General features: G+C 45.3%; 1 protein-coding gene across 1 annotated transcript; it reads left to right on the forward strand.

Moving 5' to 3' along the window:
• The first annotated feature begins 1,582 nt into the window (after window positions 1-1,582).
• On the forward strand, window positions 1,583-25,764 carry LOC310775098 (mitoferrin-2-like). Its single transcript, XM_083635187.1, has 4 exons — window positions 1,583-2,029; window positions 14,943-15,171; window positions 17,417-17,473; window positions 22,652-25,764. Exons 1-4 carry the CDS (start codon window positions 1,697-1,699, stop codon window positions 23,206-23,208), a joined length of 1,176 nt encoding a protein of 391 aa, XP_083491313.1. The 5' UTR covers window positions 1,583-1,696; the 3' UTR covers window positions 23,209-25,764.
• Window positions 25,765-27,311: the final 1,547 nt, after the last annotated feature.

Below are 27,311 nucleotides of genomic sequence, written 5' to 3' on the forward strand. Positions count from 1 at the left end.
TGGAACTGGGTGATATCAGACTTGACCTGACTGATCCAGAGTTCCTCCTGCTCCTCTTTAATGTGTGGGGGCTCTGGGTCCTCCTGGTCCAGACTGGGGCTCCACTGCAGCTCAGGTGGAACTTCTTCTTTACTGACCAACAGCTGCTGGAAGTCTGGAGACACCGCTGCTCTGTGTACCCGCTCTACAGGATTTAAATTAACAGTGTCCAGCAGCTTTTGTTGTTCCTCGTTCTTTTTGGAACGAGATATGATATGAGACTGAATGGTTACTACCTCGTTGCACTCCATTTCCTTCTTCAGAAGCAGTCAACTCAGTGGAGTGGACAGATGATCTGAAGGTCTGGACTCCGGCAAAGAAGCTTCCGCCTCGTACTCTGCTGTCTTCTTTCAAACAGCCCGAATAGCTCTTCAACGGCTGTCAGGTTTTGGACATTAGACATTTCCATAGACTCAGTGACATGGGAACTTTTCCTCCTGAACGTTTTACTGAGCAACGTTGTTCTTCAAAGCTCCAATAAACGTTAGCCCCATTAGCTTCACAGCTAAATGAACCATTCAGAGGAGAGGAGCTTCTTCCTCCTCTTAGTGCTCGGCTCCAGTTGATATATTCGTGATAATATCATCCATACATACAGAGTCTTCTGTTGGTCAATTACAGTTGTAAACTATTTACACTTTTGTAAGGTAGACCTCCGCTCAAGAATATTTAACGCACACTGGCCGCCATCTTGTCCGTCGTCGTCGTCGTCGTCGTCTTCTTCTTCTATCAATTTCCGGTAGTGTAGACACTAGGCGTATTACTGCCGCCCGCAGGACAAGGAGGAAAAACTTCTTCTTCTTATTCTTCTTCTTCTGTTTGGTTTTACGGCGGTTGGCATCCAAAATGTTGCATTACCGCCATAGGAGGAAAAACTAACTCAAACACGCTTCATTTCAGGCGATGGTGAATTCTTCTGTTCAACTTTATCAAAGGAGGTGGTGGAGAGGAGAGGAGAGGAGAGGAGAGGAGAGGAGGGGGGGAAATTCCATCAACACTTTACTAAATCTATTGCCAAAATACGTGGAGGGTTTCATCTGTGTGAATATCAGCAGAGCAAATATGAATCTGACTTTGGACTCATCGATCCCACTACAATCAATTGGTCAACCTGTGTGACCTTGGCAGGTCATTGTCCACATCATTATTTTCTTTTTTATGACAGTCAGCCACACAAATCATTCCTATTGCCTACAATACATGACATAGTTCTCCGACATGTGACTTGACTCTTACAAAAAAATGTTACAAAAGTTATCTTTTGTAACATTTTGTAACAGTGAACAACGTGCCCGCCATATTTTATGAATATCTTAAGCCAGAATTGACCAATTGCATTGACTTATCGCAGAGTTGTTAATGATTGACAGTTATCCTATCAAATAAGGTAAGTACTTCCTGTGTGACTCACGTGTCCGTTCCGCCTCCTCCTCCTCCTCGGCACTGGACTCTCTTCGCCCGGCTGCCTGCCGCGCAGTTGCGACCCGGCGCGAACAGCCCATCTTCGCTCCCGGCTGACAGTCAGGCACCACCGACCGGGATCTCTCGTGCTCGGTACCCGGGCAGACGAGCCGCGATATCCGCTGTACACTGAACAGACCCGACGGCCTGGTCTCTCTTTGGATGGAAGCGGGCGGTTTCGCGTCCCGGCGATTCAATGTCTGTGGAGACACCGGGGAGTGTCGACACCGTCACCGGGGTGAGCGGTGCTGCAGCAGCCGGGGCAGACATCCGATGGCTGGGCGACCGGCTACTGGACGCCACGGGGGGATTTGTCGGGGGTCTTTCGCCGAGGACGGGAGCCGGGGAACAGGACTTTATTGCCCCGGTCTGTCATCGAGCAGCTGCGGACGCTTGTGCCCAGGCTACGGAGCCAGAGATGGAGTATGAGGGACTGCCTCACGGAGCAGCCACCAGCACACACATGCTGGCAGGATCCGTGGCTGGCATCATGGAGCACTGCCTCATGTACCCCATCGACTGTGTCAAGGTATCACAACAAAGACAAACACTAGCATTAGTTGACGCGAAATCATTCTGCTCGTTTTAAAAACGTGTTTTGGGTCCAGTTTCGCTAACGTCAACGTTACTCAACATAGGCTGACGCGGATTGCGTAAACCTCGACTCGAGCTAGGCCCAACGACCAAGCCTGAGCTCGAGTTGATAACAAACTAGCTTTAGCATGCTAACCGAGGTCAGTCACCATCATTTACAGAAAGCACTGCGGCTGCACCAGCAAGAGGTCAAGTGAAAATAGTATCCACTGAGGAATGTATAACTTGTGGATCTGTTTACATTTAGTCGTATCGTCCTATCCAAATAACTGCAATAACAAACTAGAAAACAGACGAGTGGTGTTGTGTTTGACAGTTAATGTGGCTCCTCTCCAGCTAGCCTGCTAGCTAAACTAGCCAGCTAGCAACAGTTAGCAGTTGCCCTGTGCTAGCGCTCGTCGCACTGAGTCCATTATCGGACACGTTCCTTCTGACGCGCTTCTTTCTTTTTCTCTCAACATTGTTTTGACAAAACAATTGCACAGTCACATGACAGTATTTAAACAGGTTTACCAATGCATATGCTAATTCCTTGTAATTATTTATATACCGATTTTGCAGTACAAAACCAATTTGTCATAATTGGCAACGGAGCGGTTACTTGCTGGGAATTTCACAGTACTAGAGTATCTACAATGCCTATGACATCAGTGCCTATGACATGTCATAAGACGATTTTGTCAATAATAATGATGTCACATCATCAGTGGGACAACAATTGAAACAGACAGATATTTTCCACTTGCTCCCTTTTTATATAATAATAAGGAGGATTTGTTGTTATAACATCATATGAATAGTAATGTTACTACTCAGAATCAGAATCAGCTTTATTGGCCAAGTATGCAAACACATACAAGGAATTGGGCTCCGGTTAGCTTTGCTCTCAAGTACACACAGAGTACACAAGTACACATATAGAGAGAAAAAGGTATAGTCATAGTCATAGTCAAGGTGATCAAGGCAAGAATACTTTGTTGGACATAAGCAAAAAAAAAAAATGCATGCAGTTTAGCAACTGCTGTGACACTGATGTCACAGCATCACAGCAAATAATGCAAGAAGTTAATTGTGAACAGACCAGTTGATGATTGATTAACACAGATGTGTCATCAGTCAGTGGACCATCAGGAAACACCCCAGTTATATTGTTTTGGGAAGTGAAACACACCTTGCTGTAACGTTAGATATCAGTTACAGAAGGACGTGTGTTGCATCATTGTGTTTAACAATCACTAATCCTGGAGGTTTGTGAATTTACCCTCCATGTAAATGACCTGAGATAAGTGATTAATCACATCCAAGGTCAGAGCATAAAAGAAGTCACCTTTTTGGCAATGGTGCCTGCATGCATAGTATGCACCATTGCCGAATTATGCACTGAATTCAAATGGATTCATTATTAGACAGAATTGACCAACATTTTGTCTGTGTTAATTATATTAGTTACCTCAGTGAACTAAGGTCTAACTTAGTCGTAATCAAGGTGGTGATCAGATCAGGTAGTGTTGTTGAGTAATGCTCAGGTTACAAAAAACAGTGTCTTCCCCACAGCTGGAAAATCGGTCAGAAGATTTTTTAGAGCAGTCGGTTTAAATCTGTGACATCACAGTCAACGTTGTCCCTTCAGCCACTCTCAGCCAGATCTCTGAAGTTTGGTTGGGATTTGGCAGCTGCTTGCTCACCATGTTCTCCCTCTACCCGCTGTACTGAACACAGGACAGATTTATAGGCCCAGAAGAAGAAGTGAGCCAACTGCCTTCTCGCTCAGACCCATATAATGTTTCCCTCCTTAGACCTCATCTTTGACTCGGCTACTTAACCCCAGTGCCATAGTTTTTGTTGCCAACAGATACTAGTAAGTATACACCGAGTATCTGCAGAGCGGTTTATTTGAAATCTGGAAAGTTTGCTCTCTTAGTTTGTTCGAGCACATGAAAACAATGCCATGTGAGCTCAGATGGCACCAAATACAGGGTATCCGCGGGGTCTTGAAAAGTATTCAAAGTTGATCAAATCAATTTAGGGAAAATTGAAACCCTTAAAAAGTCTTAATTGACATTTCGGAGGTATTCAATTTTGTAGCTATTGTGCTGATCGTGTTAAATGAGTATATTATATCTATGCATTGGGTCGATTTCCGGTTTGACAGTCCGGTGTATGAGCCGGAACCGGTTTGATTTAATGCAAAATGTCTGAACCGACATGTTTCATTAAGCCAGGAACTGGTCAATTAAAACGCAAATTAAAAGGCAGCTTTAGCAGCCTATGCTACAGGGTTAAATCCAACTTGTAATGCATTAGTAATGGGCAACGTGATTCATCTAATGTTTATTAGTTATAGATACTTTGTTTATAAACTGACATACACACAATCCGACGCTTGCATTGGCTCCCCGCGGTACGTGGCTATTAGCGTTACTGACAGGTTCTTCTGGCTAACGTAACGTTACGTGTTATCACAGTGTTGTGTTGTGTTTACTAACGTGAAGTCAGACTTGCTCTGTCAAGCCAGCCTGACAGAATGAAATGAAGGCTCATAAGGGAGTCACTATTGTTTAGGCGATCGCAGCAACATGAACGTAGATAAGATCAAATTTCACTAGCGGAGGGGGGAGATGGCACAGAGCACCTTGAGTTTTGGGGTGAAGTCAGATGAAAATATAACGCTAAACGGGACAGTGCCACGCACAGTGTAGGAAGGCGTGCAGCAACCGCCACTCACTTGGTTAAAGGTATGGCGCTCTTCAAAACTGTGCAAAAGGAGTCTGTTAAATCCATGCTTCTGATGATCGACCAATAATCCACCAGGTTAAAAGTATTTCTCTAAAGTCAGCATCATCCGACAAACTGAGAAAAACAAGGTTCAAATTTTGATCTCAGAGGGCCATAACTTTGCGCTGACGGACATATGGTCATCTATGATCATTCATTCATTACACTATTATCTCACAGATGGTCATTTAATAAACAAAACAGCTAGTTCTTCTTCTTTAGTTATTGGTGGTTGGCAAACCGGCTTAGAGGTGCATTATCGCCACCAAGTGGACTGGAGTCCCACTACAGTCATTTATCGCCTAAACTGGGAAGCACTGCTCAAAGTGCGACACCAAGTGGCAAAATTCGGTATACCGGTTAGATACGGTGTGAAGAGCAATATCGAACCGGTTTAAAAAAAAATCACATCGACCCATGCCTAATGATATCGCCCCATATCCATCACAGAGCCCTGAATTGAATCAATATCATATCGTGGCAGACTTTGTGATATCGGAAAATATCGTATCGTATCTGTATCGTGATGAAACTTGTGATTTACACGCCTATCGTTGATGTGACGAAAGTGGCGTTGAGGTCTTCGAAAAGTCTTAAAAGGTATTCAATGTAACTTCAGCATCCCTGCATATACCCTGAAATAACTGGAGAGAGACGCCTGGGTCTTCTCAGTGCTCTTTTTGACCGTTTCCAAGTCCTGTAGTTGAAATGGTTCAGCCATAATATCTCAGACGTAGTAGGAGGAAGTGCATCTGGTTGAATCACTACGAGAGCAAATTTACCTGAAGGAAGTCAGTGCGGTTGCCATGATTGCAGTAATGTTTGGTGGACAACTTCCTCGATTGTGAAGTTTCTGTATTCCAGTCCTAGTTTCCTGCTGTCGTCAGAGCAGCTTGGCCAACATCTTCGCCTGGTGAACGTCCTCATTGTTCGCTGGGTTCTTGACTAACACTTTCACACTTATCAGCGGACATTTAGCAGTTAATTTACTAGTTGAATTTTCAGTACCGGCCTGCAGCTTCACATTCAAACAGTTCCACATTCCACTTGGAGCAGTTGCAGGTTACGCACCTTGCTCAAATCCACTTAATCACTTTTTTTTGTCTCTTTAATTTTAACTATCATTTACCATTATAGCTCTTTTACATTTCCAATCATTTCCAAATTTTCATTTTCAAATAAACATTTCCCAAATAATTTTGCTGTATGTAGTTAGATTTTTTTTTTTTTATAATTACTTGTTTTCATCATTTTGAATTTACAAACTTTATGGTCTCAAACCTAGCTTGAAATAAGCTCCTGTACCAGGCCGGCTAACCCAGATGCCCATAAATATATATTTTTGGAGGCGACATGTTTTTCTGAGGAATTATTTCCTGGAGGAGACTTCCTCTTCCTGTGATGTCAGCTGACTGACAGGAGGCAGAGCGGAATGTCACGCAGCAACTCGGAACAATGAAATAAGGAGCAAATGGAAATTTTGAGCAAACCAGATGAAGTGCGGATTCTCTCGCTCTGTGGAACTTGTTTTTCCATACAGAACAAGAATGAATGGAAGCTAAGTAACTTCTCCTGCTCTGAACGAGGAACACCAGCGCTGATATCTCCAGCTATGCTGACTGTGTGCAGACCAGACACCAGGAAGAATGTTATGTGGAGGAGCAACCTTATATGATTTGGACAAACTTAAAGGAACACAATATGATCCTTAAAGGAACACTCCGCCCATTTTCAACCAGCCATTTGTATCATTAGAACATCAGTAGTATATCAGAAAACTGTAAACGGTTTTGAAGTCCGTCATTTAATTTGACAGTTATTGAGTGTTAAAGTGTGGACCAGTGACATCACTGGTCCACACTAACTCAAATTGATAACTCATTAACTCAAATCAACTCTCAATAACTGTCAAACTATTCATCATTCATCTAGTTTGACAGTTATTGAGAGTTGATTTGAGTTAATGAGTTATTAATTTGAGTTAGTGTGGACCAGTCACTGGTCCACACTTTAACACTCAATTACTCAAATTAAATGACAGACTTCAAAACAGTTTACAGTTTTCTGATATACTACTGATGTTCTAATGATGCAAAGCTGGTTGAAAATGGGCAGTGTTCCTTTAAATGCAGGTTGAAAACTGTAATCTCAGTTATTAGATACACTGTTAGCTGTCTGCAGAGAAACAGCCACTCAAATGTAGCTATGAATGATTAGTAGTATCTCTCTTGTGATGATCAAATCAAGGAGCATTTGTCGCCAGGCAAGGTCCAGTCCAGTGATCAGACAGAAGGTGAGATACCATGTGATGAGATACCATGTGGAAGACTGGCGCTACGGAGATCACTGTTTCCATGATGACGGAGTATTGCTGTCTGACTTCCTAGTGGCCAAAAGGCAAACCAGAGAGAGACATGGAACTTCTGTACAATATGCAATGGGACATACTGAAACAGCTAGTAGACAAGATAACAGGTTGACAAAATCGGGTACATTTTGAACGCATGCGAGGCACAGAAACCCTAGAGCAGGGACGGGCAACTTTGATGATAGAGAGAGGGCCACAAAAAATGTCCCCGCTACCAGAGGGCCCGATTTTGCTGAGGGCTGGGGGCCGAACGGCGCCAGCGCGAAAAATTTGGGGCATTTGAAGCCAGGTTTAGAGGAATAACACATTTTAAATCAACAGTTGTGATGTCATTATTCAGTCTTAACCACCAATATTTGATCCTTTTCTCACTCACTCCTATGTCACCACCTGCTCTCCCTGCAGGGATTGAAATGAACTTTTTTGACCACCTGCCAATATGGCTCCTAGATTTTAAAGTTACCAGCCAATTAGAATTTCCACTAGCCGAAATGTTTTTCTAGAAATAAACCAGAATATGAGTGGGTTAATTTAAGCATAAGTATCAGTAAGTGGCCCGGGATTCTCAAAGCCTGTGTTGAGGGTCACACAAGAACAAAAATGCACTCTTGAAGCTAAATGAATCCAAAATCAACAAGTTAATTACCGTAAATTCCGGACTATAAGCCGCGGCTTTTTTCCCGTTTTTTGGCCTTTTTTGCCCCCTGCGGCTTATATAACGGTGCGTCTTATCTATGGATTTTTTCCAAAAAAAAAAAAAAATCTCTCTTTTTTAGCACTCTTTCTAACTATAAATCCACTTCTGTTTTAATTTCCTCTCTTGCCCTCTTTTAACAACATAACATAACATAACATAACACAACACAGGTAAGCAGAAAGAAAAAGACAAGCAATCACGCCATGAATGAGGAAATGACTCACCTGCTGGAGGCTGGAGATACACCGCTTGGGCTAAACTTTTACTCCGTGAAACACTATCGATTAAGTCCGACATCGCTCAGAGGTTTTGAGCAGCTTGAAAACAAGTTTGAAAACGTGCAGAAGTCCATCCACTCACTCACTAAAGAAAATAATGCAACCGTGAAGAGTTTCACTCGTGTCCAGCCATCTGGCCGAGTTAGAGCCGAAGTCCCGAACACAGTGAGAAAACCTCCCGAAGGTGCTGCTGCAGCGGGGTGCATATTGTCCGGCCAGCCGACCGAGAGGCATGCGAGCCGGGCACTATTAAACAGTTGGGGTGTGTGAGGTGGCTGGCTGTGGAGGTGGCGGTTTCTCCTCCTCCTCCTTTCTTCTTTCTTTCCGGCCTGCCACCGAGGGCCATCTTCATCTGCCTACTCCGCTGGCCCGACCGTCAACTCATCCTCCAGGCTGCGGGGAAGAAGCCCCTCACCTGGGAGGGTACGCGCTTTTTCGTCCCGGCAGGACCTCCGCGTTGGTGCAACAGAAACGCGCAACATACAACAGCAGCATCGAGTCAATGGATATCGCTTTGGCGTACTGTACCCAGCGAGACTCGTCATAACCATTGATGGACAGCGGCGGAACAAGAGCTCAAAGTGAAACTGCCGAATATCTTTTGAGTTGGACTGGTCAATAGTACTGTGGGTAACTAAAATAAAAAAATAAAAAACGGAATTCTCTCTTCTTTAGCACTCTTTCTAACTATAAATCCACTTCTGTTTTAATTTCCTCTCTTGCCCTCTTTTCACCACACCGCGGACACTGTGTGCACTGTAAAAAAAACAAAAAATACCACAATGTGTGATTTTGTCTGGGGATTAGTGACCTGACTTTTGTTTTGTTGAAATGTTAATAAATGGGAGCTTCCCCAAACAGCCATCCATTCCCGACAATCCCCTCTGTGCACGAAGCCTTACATATGGTAATTAAACATCAAAACACCCGCGGCTTATAGTCCGGTGCGGCTTATAGAAGAAAAAAATAGTCACCTTTGAAGGTGCGGCTTATAGACCGGTGCGTCTTATAGTCCGGAATTTACGGTATTTACATTTTTACTTCAATGTAGAACAGTCATTTCTTACACCTGAGATTACTTTTAGCCTGCTTTTAGTCATATAAAGATTATTGAAAGATATTCCATATTCCAGACTGAAATGTTATAACAGAAGTGTGAGTATTTGCCAGAATGACATGAACATTTGGACACTTATTCAGCGGGTATCTTGCATGTTGCGTTCAGGTGCACTGTAATTTCTTTTCTTCTTTACAGTGCACCTGAACGCAGCAGTTGCCCACCCCTGCCCTAGAGTCTGCTGCAGGGGCAGAGCTTGCCTTTCATGTGTATGGGCGCAAGCACACTTGAGTTGTGCTTTCTTGACTATAATAGCCAACCATGTTATAACTTATATATCAGCAGGCTGAAATTACAGCTCACGTCAAGGAGGACCCCTAAACTGACACAAATTACAACACAGACCCCCCCCCCCCCCCCATTTGATAAGATGTTTTTCGTAGCACCTGCTAACATATACAGTATGTAGTAGGGATGTTCATTTTGAACAATTTCCATAATCGAAAATCGGGAAAATTAACGATCGATTATCGATAGCGTAATAATAATATATATATATATATATATATTTTTTTTTACTCTGGTCTGGTAATAACGTTGCGCGTTCTCGGCCAGCTATGTAGCTATGTGCCGCTGTGTAGTAAGAGAATATCAGACACTAGCGCTGTGGCCAGGTAAACAAACATGTTACATGTCAGGTTACATGATGTCAGGCAATCGGCGTCTTCCAGCTTAGCTGACAGCGCAAGAGTCAAATCAACAGGCCTGAGCCTCACTGAGGTCCGCAGACCGCTGGGTGCGTTTGTTTGTGTCCCCGGCGCATGCCGGTGTGAATTCCCCATGTTTCAAACAGTTTTGTTGGCACAAAGGCCCGTGCCCAGCCAGAAAACTCGAGACTAGATGAAGCTCCACCTCACGTTAGTCGGCTGTGCCATGGAGTGGGGCGAGGAGGAACGAATTCCACCCAAACCTAGTCCGCAAAAAAAAAAAAAAAATGATCGATCAAAATTCCACATGATCGAATCAATTCCTTAACGATCAATTATCGATTTTCGATAATTGATGAACATCCCTAGTATGTAGCACTGTACAGCTCTGATTGGTGCCGTGCTGTTTTGCCTGAGCTGCTTGTCTCAGTCTCACCCTCCCAACGCGCCAAAGACCTGGAACAAAATGGGCAGCTCATATTGAAAGCGGCTGTGGATGACTTGGCACATTCCACCTAAAAGCCGTCATTTCCCAGAAGCGGACTGGGAATTTCCATGTTGGGCCTGCAGGAGGCAGCGCCGCTCTGCCCTGAGGGGAGGGCAGGAGCTCATTGCATCATTCTAAAAAGTTTGAGGAATGGGCAAACTGCCTCATTGCATGTGACACTGGAGCTCTGTGTCTGTGGCGGGTCATGTGACACTGGAGCTCTGGGGCCAGATTCACCAATAACATGCATCTTAAGAAATGACATAAGAGGACATTTTAGGATGTTCTGTCCTTAAGAAGGCTCGTAAGTGCTATTCCCTCAATGTTGTCTGTAGTGACACAGTTTCATTTCTTATGAATTTCTTTCATTTCTTTCATTTTCATTTCTTTCATTTTCATTTCTTTCATTTTCCTACTTAAGAACTTCTCAAAATTCCGATTAATCCACTTCAGGCTTATTGCCAAAATGCCAACCCCAAGTGCTTCCGTCTACAAAACAATTGATAATAAACCTATGTAAGGCAACCAGAGCAAAGATTTAAACATTAGCTGCTGTTGGTAACTGTAAAATTGGCCATCTTTTTTTCAATAAACATGAGACAGATGCCTACTTGGCCCTACCTACACCAAATCAAGCTTTACAATACATGTTAATCTTGATGTTGGACGGAGGGGGAACCTATGAAGACTTTGAACTATACCCTACTTGTCTAAAATGTATTTAAATAGAGTATATGATGATCACTGTAGGACAGACAGGTGACAGTTGTCTTACAGTCAAGACAAAAATCAACAACACATTTCAGAGCTTTGATTTCAAGAATACCATTTATTTGTATGGGGCTGTTTTTTCTTGGGAACAAGAAGAAAGTTGAGAAAATATATAATATATATATTTGAGGGTCGTGGTGGCGCAGTGGTAGCGCTGTATTTGAGAGTATATATTTTTTTGTTTTCTTTTCCCTTAACATAACGTAAGATCAAATTTGCACTTGAGTTTCTTTCCTTTAAGTCGAGGTGAACCCGTTCGTCACGTGCGTCCGAGTCCGTTTCAGACTGAAAACAAATGAGAGAGGCGGACCATATACGTGTCGATGATTTGATTTGACAATTCTGTGGACTGGCTTTGGCATTGGCCAATCCTGGCGTGTTCCACCCCCAAATCCCGGTGGGATTCAGCGTGTTGTCGTGCTACGCGAGTGGGATCCGCGGAGTACCAGGCAGCCAGGCTGCTTCGTGCGGAGCGAGCGGACAATCCGATGCAAGGGTGCTCCCCGCCCGCCTGGAATCTCCGAGAGACGACCCCTGACAGCCAGGGAGGCTGTCAGGCTCGGAGGCGCACGCCATTATCGTTATAAATGTAAATAATGTTCCTGGAATGCGTGTTTGAACGGGCCAGTTACATTTCTTTGCATTCTTAGAAATTACCGTTTGATTTAGTTTGCATTAATTGCTCAAGTTAGTAGTTAGTTTATGGGCTAGAAACTCTGCCAGATGACAGGCACTAGGCGCCATTTCCCCCTTCATTTGGAAGAGAAAATGATCCTGAAATGAAGATTTGATTGACAGCTGCATGTCGTGAAATGATTGGTTGAAACGGGGTAGAAATGTGATCGTACTAGGTGACGTCAGCAAACTGTAAATTACTGTTATCAATGAAATCTTGGAAGAAAAAAAAAGTGTGAAAAACTAAAGAAATTATATTGTTGTGATTTGTTTTGCATACATTATTAAATAGGTGCACTGCTGCATACCCAGGTATTTGAACTAAAAGAGAAGTAATTTTTGGGTTCAGCTCGACTTTGAAGGTTTTGTGAAGTCTGTCACCCAGGCCCCAGATTCACTGAGGCTTCTGTGCATGAGCAGATGTTTGTGTGTGAGAGCCACCACATCCTGGCTGCATGCAGTGCTCATGCTTTGTGCTTTGTGCTTGAGGGGGTTTGCAGCACGCAGTCCCTTTGGTCTCAGGTTGAGGTTGTACTAGGGATGTTCATCAATTATCGAAAATAGATAATTGATCGTTAAGGATTGGAATCGATCCTGTGGCATTTGGATCGATTTTTTAATTATTAAAAAAAGATTTTCTTTTTTTTTCTTTTTTTTTGACTAGGTTTGGGTGGAATTCGTTCCTCCTCGCCCCACTCCATTGCACAGCCGACTAACGTGAGGTGGAGCTTCATATAGTCTCTAGTTTTCTGGCTGGGCACGGGCCTTTGTGCCAACAAAACTGTTTTAAACATGGGAAATTCACACCGGCATGCGCCGGGGACAGCAGTGTTGGAGAGGAGACACATTGAAATAAAGAGTTCATTGAGGAGAACACGTTGTCTTTCGTATTTTCTGCCATAGGCATTCATTTTGTAAAAAATATATATATATATATTGAAAATTTTCTAAGTATTAATATGATCGATAATCGATAATTGATCGTTAATTTTCACCAATTATCGATTTTGGAAAATTTTCAAAATGAACATCCCTAGGTGGTACAACTTGTACCACACACTTGTAAACATTATGACCTTCAAGTAGTGAACCCAGGCTGGGGTTGGTGGTGGTCTGATTTCTGTCTGTTTAACGAGAGTCTTCCGGATCGAGCTTGTAGACCGATGTGCTGTCTGCTAGTGCTGCACGATTTGGGGGAAAGGGAGCGATTAGCGATTATGGTGGACAATATTTCGATTGCGATATTAATAAACAAATGGTATCTAGGGATGTGCCGGCATGAGTATTTGACGGTATGATAACCTTGGACAAAAATACCACGGTTTCACTTATCACAGACTAAAATACATGAAGTATGTTACAATTTAAAATATATTAAAACTAAATAAATAAAACAATTTGAAATAAAATGATCTTAAAAATAAAATGTTTTTGAGACATTTGCCTGTCCCAAGCATGTAAAAAAGAAACACCAGACAAATAGAAACTGCAGTGTGTTACAGCACATAGAAGATGGCTCAGACTGTAAAGTTAGTTACATGTCTGTGTCCAGTAATACATTGATACATCCCGTTTATTTCTTTTGTAGCGACAGATGGCCTTAAACGCCACACTCACGTGACGCTTCTTGAGAGAGAGGTGAGGTAACGTGTATCTGCAGACTTTATCGAGGGACCATGAAGGCATCATGTGACAGGCTAGTTGAAGCCTGGAGGTGCTGCTGTTGGCAGCTGCGACAGTGTTTTGCTGCTATCAACCTTGTTAATCTCGCTATATTCTTCATCACAGCAGGTCATTACCCACTGTGCACTTAAACGTGCACTAGTTCTGCATAAGCACCTGCAGCTCTCTCCTTATTTTACTGACGTTCTCACTAATCACACGGCTGTTTACATGCGTTTCGGAACGGCTAGCTAGTTATTAGCATAGCTCGCTGTTAGCGATCATGGATGTTCTCTCTCTGCCTCTCGGTAAGATATTATGTAACCGTGCTGCGCATAACATTACTTATTTAGCGGGAGTGCATGGGAGAAGTCTCCCGCTAGTGTTGATTGATGCCCAGTGTGATGGCAGAGAAACGTGTGTTTGCTGCGTCGCGTGTTTAGAGGAGGCACACACACACACACACACTCAAAAAGACGTGAAAAAACAATAATAATCGCACACTTTTGCGGTTATGTAATCGCACATGCTGACATCGCGATTGCGATTAGATTAATCGTGAAGCACTACTGTCTGCTACTACTTTAATAGCTAAACACAAAGTGGTATAACGGTTACCTCTCTTCTCGTTGACCCAAGCATGTTTGCCACAGTTTTATTTGTCTTAAAAATCGTAAAATATGTTACTGAAAGTCACGATGCAAAATGTATCCCAAAAATACCGATATTAAGAATTGTGATTAATAATCCTAATGGCCGCATCTAGCAAAATAATCAGGATTGCAGTCATAATCGTGCGTTCCTTTATCGCAAAAGAACTGGGACGTGGAGGCTAAATGACGTCACATCCGTTTTGTTAGCGTTCCATTTGCAGAAAAGTTGAGCTGGGAAGTTCACTGTTCACTGGTCAGATCCACTCGCTAGCCAGGCTAGCCATTGTTAGCAATAACAGTTGATATAACAAGGCATTTCGTGGCATTTTGCGCATACAAACACTGCAGCCTCATGTCCACACAGATAGAAGTAGGCCGTGCTGTGCGTACAGCTGATTTAACGAGACACAAACAAGACAGAAGTGCTAAATAGCATTTATACGATTATAACTACTGTTGTTGCGCGGAGCAGCCATCTTGGATTTTTTTTAGGTCGGGGCTGCTGAGACTCCTACGAGTTTGGAATGGGAAATACCAGCTCTAGTGACGTCACGTCCCAGCTCATGAACTTTGAACCGGTAACATTACCAGTTCCCAGTTATAAAGGAATGCACGATAAGTGTTTTCCAAAATGGCGCCACTAGATAAAAACATGGGTGCAGTCAGTGTAACCTCTGAGATTGACGTGTGTGTGTGTGTGTGTCTTGTCCCTCCTCAGACCCGGATGCAGAGCCTGCAGCCCGAGCCGGCAGCGCGCTACCGCAACGTGGCGGACGCCCTGCGGCAGATGGTGCGCACGGAGGGCGTGTGGCGGCCCATCAGGGGCGTCAACGTCATGGTGGCGGGGGCGATGCCAGCCCACGCGCTCTATTTCGCCTGCTACGAGAAGATCAAGTTGTCCCTCAGCGACGCCGTGCACCCGGGAGCCAACAGCCACTTTGCTAACGGTATGACACACGCATAAAGCTAGTGTCCTCTTGAGGAATCTGATGAAGGTCTTACGACTAGGGCTGTCAAACAATTCATTTTATTAATCGTGATTAATCGCATCTTTGTATCGCATGTTTAAAATGCCATTATTTTGCATTTCTAAGCATTTTTTATTCGATATTAATCATTCTTACCAGTGTGTCGTGATTGGGAATCAAATGAATGCAAATAAATGTACTTTGCGATCTTGAATTTTAGATTTGGAATGTAGACAGGAGGTAACGATGTCTACAAAATACATCTAGAACCGATACTTCCGGCGGCGGCGCTGTGGAGCAGTCAAAACCCAAAATGACACAGCCGAAGAAGGCTGTGTCTGAGCTAAAAACTTTGGCACTTCCATGTGAATAATGGCTCGGTATTGGAAACTGTGTATATTGATAAAGTGTATATCGCGTTAAGCCATTGGAGCCGACCTCCCAGTGGTTAGAGGACCCGCGCATCTGAGACTCTGAAGGAAGAATGAGTGATGAGTCTCGCGCTAGCTAGCTGGCTGCTAGCTGGCCGCTAGCTACTTTTAGGTGATGGCTCGCCTCAAACTCGACGTACTTCGGTGATATTTTAATTCCGTTTTACACAAGGTGCAAACTACGGCTCTTGACTTATCCACTGTGCCATTTGGGAAGTAAAACGAGCCATTTAAAAGCGTATTGCTGTCGTTCTCTTCCATGCCTGCATGCACAAGCAGGAGACAGGAAACCGAACGGCTTGACTACAAGTACGGGTGCGACGAAGGGACAAAATAGCGGCATGCGATTAACGCGATAAAAAAAAAAAAAACGCGTTATGATCGGCACGCGTTAACGCTGACAGCCCTACTTACGACCGAAACGTTTTTCTTTTTCTTTGACTTATTAAACTTTGAATTGCATGTGGAGACAGTGTGCGGGAGTTTATTCTTGTATTATAGGTGATTTATAAAATAACTTGTTTCAAACGTCCTCATTCTTGAAGGTAGCACCGCACGCAACAGGTCGCACTGGTGCTGTTTCCATTGAATAGAAGGACCTTTTCTGACCAAGCTTGTTGAAGTTGTTTCCCAAAGCATTTGGCAATAAATTAGTATAAAACTGCATGGCTGATGGCTGTTTTCTCTAACTATAATCCAAACAGGTCGAGGCTTCACAGGCGAACGTTTCGTTGTTCTTACACTTTTAATTTGAAGGCGAAAAAGGGAAATGGTACGTGTGAAATGATAGAATTGACAGACCAGTGTCAATTCAATCTACTCAAACCATTTCCCGTTTCGGCCTTCAAATTAAAAGCGTGAAACCAAGCTAACTTGGAACGTTGCATTTGACAGACAAATTGGTAACGTTAGTTAAGCAATGACAGCTTGTCATTTAATAAAGCACAGTTAAAACGAACTCCACTTACACTTGAAGGTCTGCCATGCTGCTATTTGTGGATGTATTTTAATGTAAAGCCCACTGTGGACAGGTGTTGTAAATTAGCGTTCTGCTACAAACACTAAACAGTGCATCTGTTCCTTGTGCATACATGGTCACAGTTCTAATGCTTCTGTGTGATGTGATGTCCATATCAAACCAAATGAACTAGGGGTGTCATGATATTTCGTCGCACGATATATCGCGATATTGAAACGTCACAATATCGTCAGAAAAAAATTATATTGTTAAAAAAAAAAAAAAATGCTCCTGAATAATAATAGAACAAATTTAGCAGAATCAACACGCATGAGTGAGGGGGTAGACTCCTACTGGCATGTCAAAACAGCTCAAGGGGTACATAAGATTACATAAGTTTAGGGACCATTGAGCATGAGTTATTTAAGAAATAGATTGTATACTTTATTTTTCTTTCACCATGCAACAAACGTTTAGTTTGTGACAGTGTGACACATTCTATTGCAAGAGAAGCATTATCTTCCATGTTGTTTTCTAGTTATTATAATAACAATTTCCAAAAACAGCATTTGTTTTGTATTTTGTGTATTTCAAATGAAAGACTATTTTTCCAGTATTTTCCCAGGGCTCCCTTGAAAAGACGTTTCGATTTCAACGGGACTCACATGGTTAAATAAATGATAAATAAATACATAAAAATTATTTACTTTTGTAAAAAAAAAAAATTGTTAAAATATCGTATCGTTATCGTGAACCCAATATCGTGTATCGTATCGTGAAATGAGTGTATCGTGACACCCCTAAAATGAACTGACTTCCCCTCTTGTGTCTGCAGGTGCGGCGGGCTGCATGGCCACCGTGCTCCATGACGCCGTCATGAACCCAGCCGAAGGTGAACCTGCCCCTCCTCCTTTTCTGTCACACACACACACACACACACACACACACACACACACACACACACACACACACACACTATGTTATGTACAGTCAAGACTCGGGACTATTTATATAAATGATTGTCAATCCCCTTCTTGGCTCATGTCGGTTATGGAAAGTCATGTGAAGTGCAGTTCTATCATTTGGGCACTAGGTGGAGCTGTTGACTAATATATCAATTCTATACTATCACTGCTGTGAGGAATATGATTTGGAGGACTAAAGGCGATGTCACCAAATGGCATCAATCTGTGAAATAATTTGATACAAAATATAGTTGATACAAAATACAATATGAATATATATATAGATAAGTTAAGGAATTGTTTTCTTTTCCTTGGTTTTAAACAATATAATACCCAAACCATCATTATGACATTGTGCTATTGCTATATATTAAGCATTGTCACACTAATGTGATTACATTTAATTTTATAATAATACAGGAGTTCTCTGGTCCTTGAACTATTTTCATCTCAATGCTACTACTTAAGGCTAACTTTCCCCCATTTTCAACTTTTTAATAACATAACAGCCACCCATTGGTAATAACAGATAGATCCTAACAGACAACGTATAGACAAACAGTTTGATTTTGTTAGCTTCCTAGTGCAGTGGCTCGTACAGTTATTATACTATCTATTTCAGTGTGCCTCGCCAGCTTTACGTGCTCGCGCATGCTCGCCCTGTCCCCCCTGACCCCCTGTCTGTTCTCTGTAGTGGTGAAACAGCGTATGACCCCTGACCCCCTGTCTGTTCTCTGTAGTGGTGAAACAGCGTATGACCCCTGACCCCCCTGTCTGTTCTCTGTAGTGGTGAAACAGCGTATGACCCCTGACCCCCCTGTCTGTTCTCTGTAGTGGTGAAGCAGCGTATGACCCCCTGACCCCCTGTCTGTTCTCTGTAGTGGTGAAGCAGTGTATGACCCCTGACCCCCCTGTCTGTTCTCTGTAGTGGTGAAGCAGCGTATGACCCCCTGACCCCCCTGTCTGTTCTCTGTAGTGGTGAAGCAGCGTATGACCCCTGACCCCCCTGTCTGTTCTCTGTAGTGGTGAAGCAGCGTATGACCCCTGACCCCCCTGTCTGTTCTCTGTAGTGGTGAAACAGTGTATGACCCCTGACCCCCCTGTCTGTTCTCTGTAGTGGTGAAACAGTGTATGACCCCTGACCCCCTGTCTGTTCTCTGTAGTGGTGAAACAGCGTATGACCCCTGACCCCCTGTCTGTTCTCTGTAGTGGTGAAGCAGCGTATGACCCCCTGACCCCCTGTCTGTTCTCTGTAGTGGTGAAACAGTGTATGACCCCTGACCCCCCTGTCTGTTCTCTGTAGTGGTGAAACAGCGTATGACCCCTGACCCCCCTGTCTGTTCTCCATAGTGGTGAAGCAGCATATGACCCCTGACCCCCTGTCTGTTCTCTGTAGTGGTGAAGCAGCGTATGACCCCTGACCCCCCTGTCTGTTCTCTGTAGTGGTGAAGCAGCATATGACCCCTGACCCCCCTGTCTGTTCTCTGTAGTGGTGAAGCAGCGTATGACCCCTGACCCCCTGTCTGTTCTCTGTAGTGGTGAAGCAGTGTATGACCCCTGACCCCCCTGTCTGTTCTCTGTAGTGGTGAAGCAGCATATGACCCCTGACCCCCCTGTCTGTTCTCTGTAGTGGTGAAGCAGTGTATGACCCCTGACCCCCCTGTCTGTTCTCTGTAGTGGTGAAGCAGCGTATGACCCCTGACCCCCTGTCTGTTCTCCTTAGTGGTGAAACAGCGTATGACCCCTGACCCCCTGTCTGTTCTCTGTAGTGGTGAAACAGCGTATGACCCCCTGACCCCCCTGTCTGTTCTCTGTAGTGGTGAAGCAGCGTATGACCCCCTGACCCCCCTGTCTGTTCTCCTTAGTGGTGAAACAGCGTATGACCCCCTGACCCCCCTGTCTGTTCTCTGTAGTGGTGAAGCAGCGTATGACCCCTGACCCCCCTGTCTGTTCTCTGTAGTGGTGAAGCAGCGTATGACCCCTGACCCCCTGTCTGTTCTCTGTAGTGGTGAAACAGCGTATGACCCCTGACCCCCCTGTCTGTTCTCTGTAGTGGTGAAACAGCGTATGACCCCTGACCCCCTGTCTGTTCTCCTTAGTGGTGAAACAGCGTATGACCCCTGACCCCCTGTCTGTTCTCCTTAGTGGTGAAGCAGCGTATGACCCCTGACCCCCTGTCTGTTCTCTGTAGTGGTGAAACAGCGTATGACCCCTGACCCCCCTGTCTGTTCTCTGTAGTGGTGAAGCAGCGTATGACCCCTGACCCCCTGTCTGTTCTCCATAGTGGTGAAGCAGCGTATGACCCCTGACCCCCCTGTCTGTTCTCCATAGTGGTGAAGCAGCGTATGACCCCTGACCCCTTGTCTGTTCTCTGTAGTGGTGAAGCAGCGTATGACCCCTGACCCCCCTGTCTGTTCTCTGTAGTGGTGAAGCAGCGTATGACCCCTGACCCCTTGTCTGTTCTCTGTAGTGGTGAAGCAGCGTATGACCCCTGACCCCTTGTCTGTTCTCTGTAGTGGTGAAGCAGCGTATGACCCCTGACCCCCTGTCTGTTCTCTGTAGTGGTGAAGCAGCGTATGACCCCTGACCCCCTGTCTGTTCTCTGTAGTGGTGAAGCAGCGTATGACCCCTGACCCCCTGTGTTCTCCGTAGTGGTGAAACAGCGTATGACCCCTGACCCCTTGTCTGTTCTCTGTAGTGGTGAAGCAGCGTATGACCCCTGACCCCCCTGTCTGTTCTCCATAGTGGTGAAACAGTGTATGACCCCTGACCCCTTGTCTGTTCTCTGTAGTGGTGAAGCAGTGTATGACCCCTGAACCCCCTGTCTGTTCTCTGTAGTGGTGAAGCAGTGTATGACCCCTGACCCCCCTGTCTGTTCTCTGTAGTGGTGAAGCAGCGTATGACCCCTGACCCCCTGTCTGTTCTCCTTAGTGGTGAAGCAGTGTATGACCCCTGACCCCCTGTCTGTTCTCTGTAGTGGTGAAGCAGCATATGACCCCTGACCCCCCTGTCTGTTCTCTGTAGTGGTGAAGCAGCATATGACCCCTGACCCCCTGTCTGTTCTCCTTAGTGGTGAAGCAGCGTATGACCCCTGACCCCCTGTCTGTTCTCTGTAGTGGTGAAGCAGCGTATGACCCCTGACCCCCTGTCTGTTCTCTGTAGTGGTGAAGCAGCGTATGACCCCTGACCCCCTGTCTGTTCTCCTTAGTGGTGAAGCAGCGTATGACCCCTGACCCCCTGTCTGTTCTCTGTAGTGGTGAAACAGCGTATGAACCCTGACCCCCTGTCTGTTCTCCGTAGTGGTGAAACAGCGTATGACCCCTGACCCCCCTGTCTGTTCTCTGTAGTGGTGAAACAGCGTATGACCCCTGACCCCCTGTCTGTTCTCCATAGTGGTGAAGCAGCATATGACCCCCTGTCTGTTCTCCGTAGTGGTGAAGCAGCATATGACCCCTGACCCCCTGTCTGTTCTCCATAGTGGTGAAGCAGCATATGACCCCCTGTCTGTTCTCTGTAGTGGTGAAGCAGCGTATGACCCCTGACCCCCCTGTCTGTTCTCTGTAGTGGTGAAGCAGCGTATGACCCCTGACCCCCCTATCTGTTCTCCGTAGTAGTGAAACAGCGTATGACCCCTGACCCCCCTATCTGTTCTCTGTAGTGGTGAAGCAGCGTATGACCCCTGACCCCCTGTCTGTTCTCCATAGTGGTGAAACAGCGTATGACCCCTGACCCCCTGTCTGTTCTCTGTAGTGGTGAAACAGCGTATGACCCCTGACCCCCCTATCTGTTCTCTGTAGTGGTGAAGCAGCATATGACCCCTGACCCCCCTGTCTGTTCTCCGTAGTGGTGAAGCAGTGTATGACCCCTGACCCCCTGTCTGTTCTCCTTAGTGGTGAAACAGCGTATGACCCCTGACCCCCTGTCTGTTCTCTGTAGTGGTGAAGCAGTGTATGACCCCCCTGTCTGTTCTCTGTAGTGGTGAAGCAGTGTATGACCCCTGACCCCCTGTCTGTTCTCCTTAGTGGTGAAACAGCGTATGACCCCTGACCCCCTGTCTGTTCTCTGTAGTGGTGAAACAGCGTATGACCCCCTGACCCCCTGTCTGTTCTCTGTAGTGGTGAAACAGCGTATGACCCCTGACCCCCCTGTCTGTTCTCCTTAGTGGTGAAACAGCGTATGACCCCCTGACCCCCTGTCTGTTCTCTGTAGTGGTGAAACAGCGTATGACCCCCTGACCCCCTGTCTGTTCTCTGTAGTGGTGAAACAGCGTATGACCCCTGACCCCCCTGTCTGTTCTCCTTAGTGGTGAAACAGCGTATGACCCCTGACCCCCCTGTCTGTTCTCTGTAGTGGTGAAACAGCGTATGACCCCTGACCCCCTGTCTGTTCTCTGTAGTGGTGAAACAGCGTATGACCCCCTGACCCCCCTGTCTGTTCTCCTTAGTGGTGAAACAGCGTATGACCCCCTGACCCCCCTGTCTGTTCTCTGTAGTGGTGAAGCAGCATATGACCCCCTGACCCCCCTGTCTGTTCTCCGTAGTGGTGAAACAGCGTATGACCCCCTGACCCCCCTGTCTGTTCTCTGTAGTGGTGAAGCAGCGTATGACCCCTGACCCCCCTGTCTGTTCTCCTTAGTGGTGAAACAGCGTATGACCCCTGACCCCCCTGTCTGTTCTCTGTAGTGGTGAAACAGCGTATGACCCCCTGACCCCCTGTCTGTTCTCTGTAGTGGTGAAACAGCGTATGACCCCCTGACCCCCCTGTCTGTTCTCCTTAGTGGTGAAACAGCGTATGACCCCTGACCCCCCTGTCTGTTCTCCTTAGTGGTGAAACAGCGTATGACCCCCTGACCCCCTGTCTGTTCTCTGTAGTGGTGAAACAGCGTATGACCCCTGACCCCCTGTCTGTTCTCTGTAGTGGTGAAACAGCGTATGACCCCTGACCCCCCTGTCTGTTCTCCTTAGTGGTGAAACAGCGTATGACCCCCTGACCCCCCTGTCTTTTCTCCTTAGTGGTGAAGCAGCGTATGACCCCCTGACCCCCTGTCTGTTCTCTGTAGTGGTGAAGCAGCGTATGACCCCTGACCCCCTGTCTGTTCTCCGTAGTGGTGAAGCAGCGTATGCAGATGTACAAGTCGCCGTACGGCGGCGTGCTGGACTGCATGCGCTCGTTGCTGCGGCGCGAGGGCCCGGCCGCCTTCTACCGCAGCTACAGCACCCAGCTCACCATGAACGTGCCCTTCCAGGCGCTCCACTTCATGACCTACGAGTACCTGCAGGAGCTGCTCAACCCCCACAGACACTACGACCCCGCCTCCCACATGGCGTCCGGGGCGCTGGCCGGCGCGCTGGCCGCCGCCGTCACCACGCCGCTGGACGTCTGCAAGACGCTCATCAACACCCAGGAGGCGCAGGCCGTGCACCTGCTCCAGGCCCCGGCGGCCGCCGCCGGGAGCCGCCACATCTCCGGGCTGGGCGAGGCCTTTCGGACGGTGTACCGGGTGGGAGGCGTGCCCGCCTTCTTCAAGGGCGTCCAGGCCCGCGTCATCTACCAGATGCCCTCCACCGCCATCTGCTGGTCCGTCTACGAGTTCTTCAAGTACGTCCTCACCAAGCGGCAGCACGAGAGACGGCTCCGCGGCGAAGTCAACACCCAGCAGTAGGGTTGGGTATCAAAAAAAGAAAAAAAAGAGTGTCAGTACCGTACCGATCATTGCTATCGGTATCGATTTCAATCCATCAGACGGTATCGGAGATATTCTTGAAATGAAAATTCACGTTTTCATTGGTCATGGGAATTTGTACTGAAAATATCAGCTGAGTACGGTCTGATTGGTTTAGAGGAGGGACGGCCCCCTAACACTAACCCTATGTCCAGATGTTACAAAATAACTTGCTCTCTTGCAAACTTCAGTATTGGTCAAATAGAAAAAAGGCCCAGCTATACACAGCAAGAGAGATGATCGGCCTTAAAATGGCCAACAGGAAATCCCGGTTCCCTGACTCCGCCCCCGCTAAATTCCAATTCTTGACCTATTTTGGGTTAAGCTCTGGTGTTAATTTTCATAATCCCCCTGCCCCGAGTTGGAACGTGGCGGGTGAATCTTTCCAAGCCCCTCCCACCTCCCCAGAAAAGAGGAAATGCTCACTCCTGCGGGGCAACACGTTTCTGATTGACGATTTCGCAATTCTGACATTTCTGTATGTAAACGGCCAAATTTCCTGGCTGTTTCCAGGAAACTTCCTGAGAGATTTAGCAGTTCTAGGAAATTATTTGGAAATTGTGGAATTTGTGGAAAGAGAGAAAAGTGTTACCCGAGAGAGAAAAGCATGCTGGGACATTTTGTCTCGGATGAAATCAGGAATTGAAAATGTGCAAATACGGTCCCAAAAGCCCAGTCATCTTGGCCATACCGACGTAAAGACATTTCCTCAATCTGTCGAGGAATCACATAATCAGCTTTTGATTCTAAACACTGAAATATTTAACGTGTGTGTGTCGTGTGCGCGCGTGCGTGCGTGAGGTGTGTGTGTGTGTTGAAGCGGTTGGGTGAGGGAGAATTCAGTGGTATTGTGCACAGCAGTGACCGGCTGGAAGCCCCCTTAACTAACGACCTGCATCCCAGTAGTTATAGTTCTGTGGGGCCGTATGAAGGGATCTGCTTGATGTAACAAACTTGTGATTGTCCAGACAGTGCTTTCTTTGCACCAGTCCAAGGCCTTTAAATCCCCAGTGGTCTGCGGAGGCTGGAGGTCGTTTCTGGACACAGAGTGGCTTCACACTTCCTGATAGATGCTAGCATACACAAAAGAGTTGAGTTCCAAAATGAGGTGCCCACCATGAGGAAAAAGTGACCCATACGCTATTTACGAAGTAAATTGTCTTTTGTTTGTTTGTTTTTGGTAAATTAGCAGGTAACTTGAGATCATGGTTAACAAACTGAACACTTTCATAGATTTGAAACGCTGTTTTTTTTAAAACTTGATCCCCCCCTCTCCCATGATAGATATATAGAGAGGCAAAGTGACCGCCTACTTCCTGCTTCAGCACTGTACCAGAGATTTTCATCCGCCATTTATTTTCTCATGGACATTTTGTAGAATGCTTATACAAATAGTTTTACATGGTCAAACCAAATGGTTCAATTATATTTGGAATCGGGAGAGACCATAGAACACTTCACTCCGACCAAAACTAAAAAAAACAACACGGAACAAATATTTTCTTTAAATCCGCGATTTTTCAACGTTTTGGTCTGAGTGAAATGTTATGCTGTCTCTCCTGTTTCTAAATATATCTGAACCGTTTGGTTTGAACAAGTAAAACTATTTTTCTAAGCATTTTACGAAATGTCCATGGGAAAATAAATGGCGGGTGAAAATCTCTGGTGCGGTGCTGAAGCAGGAAGTGACGTTCCACTTTGGCTCTCTATAGCATTTTGGAACTGCAATCTTCATTAATGGATAGATCCTAAAAGGCAAAATTACCTGCCTTACACAAATACCCTTCTTTGGTTTTCTGTTTATAATACGCACAGCTTTCTAGCACTTACACTTATGATCTTTACGGTGAAAAAGTAACTTGAACAGTGAAAAAGTAACTTGTACAGAGAATAAAATATGATTATTATTATTATTATAACTACTACACATTGGCCTTTCATTAGCCGCCATGCATCGAAACGCACAACTACGAACAGTTCCTCAGATTGACATAATCTTGTGTTTTGAAGCCATAACAGGAATACAGGTGTCCAGAATATATCTAAATATGGGTAAATATATACAGATAAACCCCAACGCTCCAAGCCAACTATGTTCAAACTTGTATTTTGAAATATACAAATACTGTGCAAGTAGAAATGCAGGTTTTTGTAGGAAACGCACAAATCCTCACCTGGAAGGTAGCAAAAGGAAAACTTGCATTATTTTTTAAATTAAGACAGGTCCTATGTGGTGGCTCAGATATATATATATAAAAAAAAAAGGATTGTAGAAATGTTCTTCAAACTAGGCCAAGTTTTCCAGATTGGGAACCAAAGACTGAAAGCAAAATAGAAAGAGGGCCAATGCTCTGACGACGATGGACAAATGGGAAATGCTTGAACACTGTTTGACAGAGAAACCTGTATTTTGTGAATTGTAAATAAAGTCGCTCGGGCAGCTCCTCGCAGAAGCAGGGTCTTCTCTTGGCACTGGCTGTCCCAGGCGCTGAGAGAACTTCAGAACATTGGTGTCCGTGTCTTTTTATTCTTTGTTTGACCTCCAACAGAGAAAGGTGTGTTGTCCGTCAGCAGGACATCTCAATCAACATCCGGAATCAACATGCCAATGGGCTGGACAGATGGGACTTGGGCCACGGGCCAATTCATTTGATTGTAGTGATTCCTCCATTAAGGCACATAAGAAACTCAGATTGTTGCCGGGGGCCCAACAAAATATTCTCATGCCCCAACCTCCAATTTTATCACCACCCCCCCCCCCCCCCCGATTTTTTCTACCCCCCAATAGTGCTAATTTAATTTATATTTATCCTGGTTGCTACTCCACCCTCTGCCGATCTGGGGAGAGCCAAAACTGGCTCCATGCTTCCTCCGAGACATGGGCACTTAGCCAGCCGCTTCTTTTCACCTGACAGGGGAAGCTTCACCGGTAGGACATAGCACGTGGGAGGTTCATGCTATTCCAACCAGTTCCCCTCCCTCCGAACAGGCGCCCCTAACGACCAGAGGAGGCACCACATTAGCAACCAGGAATATTGCATGTTTTGGTGAAGGGGGTTCCTATATGAAGGAAACCCCCGGGAGGCACGGGAAGAACATGCAAAATCCACACAGAAAGGCCCTTTTGATGACCCCACCCGGGCGGTGGACACTCGAGGACGTGCGGACGGGCACGCATTCCTTCAGCGCTCACAGCGTCCCAGGTGAGAATCGAACCCAGGACCTTTTAGCTGTGAAGCGACAGCTCTACCACTGAGCCACCATGACCCCAATTTTATCACTATTAATAATTCAATTATAGTAAGCGTACTGTGCACTTTCAGCATTTATTATATTGAAAATCACTCAAAACAGCCAATTTAGGTGATCTCATTCGATTTGTCCAGCTTCATTAGTGTGGTAATTGTCTTAGACCTCCCGGGCCAGGCAGAACTATCATGAGGGCCGGGTCTGGCCCCAGGTCTGCTCTAGAGCCTCGGGTTGAGTATCACTGTCTTAGACCAGTGGTACGCAATCAGGAGCCACATTGACTATATATATACAGTGTATATATACTGTATATATATATATATATATGAAGAGTTCATTTGCAAAAACAGGTAAACGCCATTCTTAAAATGAACAAACAACAAATCCAAACGGAGATACTGTACCTGTTTTTGCAAATTAACTCTTCATATATAGTGTATATATATATATATATATATACTGTGTGTGTGTGTGTATATATATAGGGACTTTTATAAGGGACTTTTTTTGTATTGTGGCTCTTGCAAATATATATATATATCTTTGCAAGAGCCACAATACAAAAAAAGTCCCTTCCCTTTATTCTTTTTAGATTTGTATTTATTTTAAGTAGGACTTAAAAGAGCCACAGCTATACCCATAAAGGAGCCGCATGTGGCTCTACAGCCTCGGGTTGAGTATCACTGCCATATTAGATGATAGTTGTTTTTTGACCATAACTGTGAAACTAATGGGATACTGTAAGCCACATGCTTGATTCTGGAAGTTTGCATCTTGAAGTAACATCTTTCACA

Source organism: Poromitra crassiceps (assembly GCF_964638095.1).
Source record: "Poromitra crassiceps genome assembly, chromosome: 4".
Lineage (NCBI taxonomy): Eukaryota > Metazoa > Chordata > Actinopteri > Beryciformes > Melamphaidae > Poromitra > Poromitra crassiceps.

What these genes read in the sequence shown, in the direction of transcription:
- LOC310775098 (XM_083635187.1), top strand. Translation starts at nt 1,697, where the DNA reads ATGTCTGTGGAGACACCGGGGAGTGTCGACACCGTCACCGGGGTGAGC. An exon ending in ACCCCATCGACTGTGTCAAG is followed by an intron (nt 2,030 to 14,942) that starts GTATCACAACAA and finishes GTCCCTCCTCAG; the next exon opens with ACCCGGATGCAGAGCCTGCA. An exon ending in CAACAGCCACTTTGCTAACG is followed by an intron (nt 15,172 to 17,416) that starts GTATGACACACG and finishes TTGTGTCTGCAG; the next exon opens with GTGCGGCGGGCTGCATGGCC.